At 32.5% G+C, this 2,842-nt stretch overlaps 1 protein-coding gene across 1 annotated transcript in view; it reads right to left on the bottom strand.

Moving 5' to 3' along the window:
* col27a1 (collagen, type XXVII, alpha 1) overlaps nucleotides 1–2,842 on the bottom strand; it is a 108,954-nt gene that overhangs the window by 22,134 nt on the left and 83,978 nt on the right. The window contains exons 7-8 of the mRNA XM_015373179.1: nucleotides 2,631–2,675; nucleotides 1,360–1,479 (exon numbers count right to left, since the gene is read on the bottom strand). Coding sequence (XP_015228665.1) covers nucleotides 1,360–1,479; nucleotides 2,631–2,675 — 165 coding nt within the window. The remainder of the gene's footprint in view (nucleotides 1–1,359; nucleotides 1,480–2,630; nucleotides 2,676–2,842) is intronic.

Here is a 2,842-nt window from a genome sequence, read left to right as displayed (position 1 = left end):
TATATATATATATAGTGATGTTATCGTTTAATAACATGTATTAAAATGTATTCTTTATGTTTTTTTCGATTGTGATGTATATGATTCTTCTAATTCCCCATCTACGGTTACTGGCCACAACTAATTCTCCTATCATTCCAGACGCCACAGCTCACGGAACCACCTCACACTCCAGAAGGAATTCATACTGTCTGTTTTTGTTTGGTCAATAAACCCTTTTTCCAATCTTAACTCAGTTGATTCTGCATGTGGGTCAGAAGATTAAATCCGAACATGACGGAAACGGAACACGTTCATTACAGAAGATAAAATAAAATGCCGGCTCTTTCTCTGCAAAACAAAACAAAAATATTTGTCAGAAAATGTTTATTGTCGATCGTCAACAAATAAGCTAACATGTATGCAGCACTGCTAAGGGGACAGATAAAACCCTCCCGATTAGAGACATGATATCTAATGATGTTGTTTGATGTTATTTTCCCCTCAAGAAGAGGAAAAAAATGTCTGTTTTTGAGAAGGCACAGGCCTCAAAGGTTATCTCATTGAATCATACTAAGCGCAGTATTTTCAAATGACATGTCTGCTGTAAGTAAGAATAAACCATCACAATGTTAATTTGCACAAACTTCACCTGACAACCAAAAAACACAAAACCAAGAGAAATGCCTAAAATTATATCATAATCATAGAACTAAAAAAAGTTTTCTTACAATGAAAAAATGTCTAGGCTTATTTTGCGCTTCAAATGCAAGAATGTTACATTTCACTAAATTACTGTCTGTTTCCAATACATTTTGAATATATATTTTAGAAAGTAGTAATGGGTACTTATAAAATTTACCTCTTCACTATTATTTATGGTTTTGTAATAACAAAAAGTGATGATATAGTATCAACTTTTGATTCGTTTTTTAAGCAACTTCATGGCTGTGACTATATACCACAACAGTCCAGTCCCCACAGAAATAAATGCACCTCTTCACATACATCTTCAAATTAACTGCATTTAATCCCATATTTGAATTTTGTGTGTATTTATTGATAATCAAAAGTTACCTTGAATTTATTATTGGATAGTGAATAGAAACATTCCTAAGCAGAGTTTGTATCATTATTAATGCTTTATTATATATAACTAAAATATTAGGGGAATACAAACACTCCATTACATGCATTGCCCTGTTTCAGCCAGCTTAAAATGTTCATACAGTTTTATTCTGACTAAATATCCAAGATCTGACAGTTTTCCTTAATCCAGTCAAAGCAATCAAGCTTTCTTAAATTTTACAATAAAGTAGGACAACAGAAATTATTTAACTACGACTGATTTCCATGCTTAATAATTAGGAGACTCTTTACCTTAAAAGCGGCCCATTCCTCTGCAGTGTTCCTCCATAAATAAAATGTTGGTGAACCTGGATGTCCGGGGCGTCCTGGCTCCCCCATTTTACCCAGTCGGCCTCTAGGACCCTTTCCACCCTGAAGACATTGAAATATATTTGGTCATTTAAACCTAAAGTGCTGTGATTTAGATTTATTGTTGTGTTATAAAAGCATATTTATAGCAAGATTAAATTAAAGATTAAAGATATTTAATTATAGAGCACAAAAAAAATATTTAAATAGCAACCCTCCATAGTGATTCCAATCAAAGTTGGGTTTTAAAGTGTTTGGTGATGGCATCCTCTGCTGATATTTATCTAAATGCCATACTGATAACAATGCTGAATACTTATGATATTCATGTTAGAAGATGTTTTTAAAAAAATCAGTTTTTGAACATTGGAAAGGTTGTTATAAGCAGTAACTTTGTTCATAGGTGTTCTGCAGGGTTATTTCATCCAATGGGAAGTTACACAAATGTGGCAGCCAGCTCTTAAGGACACCATACCTCTTGCAAGTAGATCAACATGGTAAAGTTGAAATCACTCAGGGGCCGCAAAAAACATATTACTTAAATGTTTAAATGTATAAAAAAGCTCAGATGTATTTCAGTGTGATGCATTGCTTTGTGACCTGCTTTTATCATGTTTTCATCTTTACTTGCAATTTTCTGCTTTTATTTTTCTATTGTATTGCTTAATTTGTGTAAAGCACTGGATTGTTTTAGTACTGAACTGTGCTACTGATCTGCAATTCATGTTAAATTCTAAATAAGAGAGGAATGTACACTGGAAAAAATAAAAATCTAGATAAGTAATTGCTTCTTAAAATAAGTGCATTTGTTCTTGAATTGAGAAGGTAAAAGAGACATTTTGCCAATGGAACAAGACAATTTACATTTAAAATAAGAAAACTCACTTATACTGTCTTATTTGAAGTGCATTTTATCTAAATATCTTATTTTAAGCGTAAAAATAGTCATTCTATTGGCAAATCATCTCATTTACCAACTCAAATTAAGGGTAAATACACTTAATTTCAGAACTTTTTACTCATTTCTAGATCGTTTTTCCAGTGTATCACTTATGCCTCATTTAATCATCCTTAATTATCATAGAATTTATAAATGGTATAAAGTTGCACCATTCTGAGTTGCAGTAAATTGTCAAACTAAATCAGTTTAGCATCACTGATGCACCTCATGCGACAATTTAGACATCTGGTTCATCAACCAAAGCCTTACTTACCTTATCGCCTTTTAATCCAGGAGGACCAGGGTCACCAGGGCATCCCTATGGATACAGTGACAGCAAGACAATGAAACTTAATATAAATTATTTAAATAATAATAACTGAAAACTGTATTCACGTATTACTCCTGTTTGCATATCTGCTAGTGATGCAATCCAATTCAATTCAGTTCATTTATATAGCACTTTAATCTCAAGACACTTTACAG

The sequence above is a fragment of the Cyprinodon variegatus genome, unplaced genomic scaffold, assembly GCF_000732505.1.
Source record: "Cyprinodon variegatus isolate N-32 unplaced genomic scaffold, C_variegatus-1.0 Scaffold82, whole genome shotgun sequence".
Taxonomy (NCBI): Eukaryota; Metazoa; Chordata; class Actinopteri; order Cyprinodontiformes; family Cyprinodontidae; genus Cyprinodon; species Cyprinodon variegatus.
Note: the sequence above shows the minus strand (reverse complement) of the source record. Positions and strands in the feature narration are given on the sequence as shown.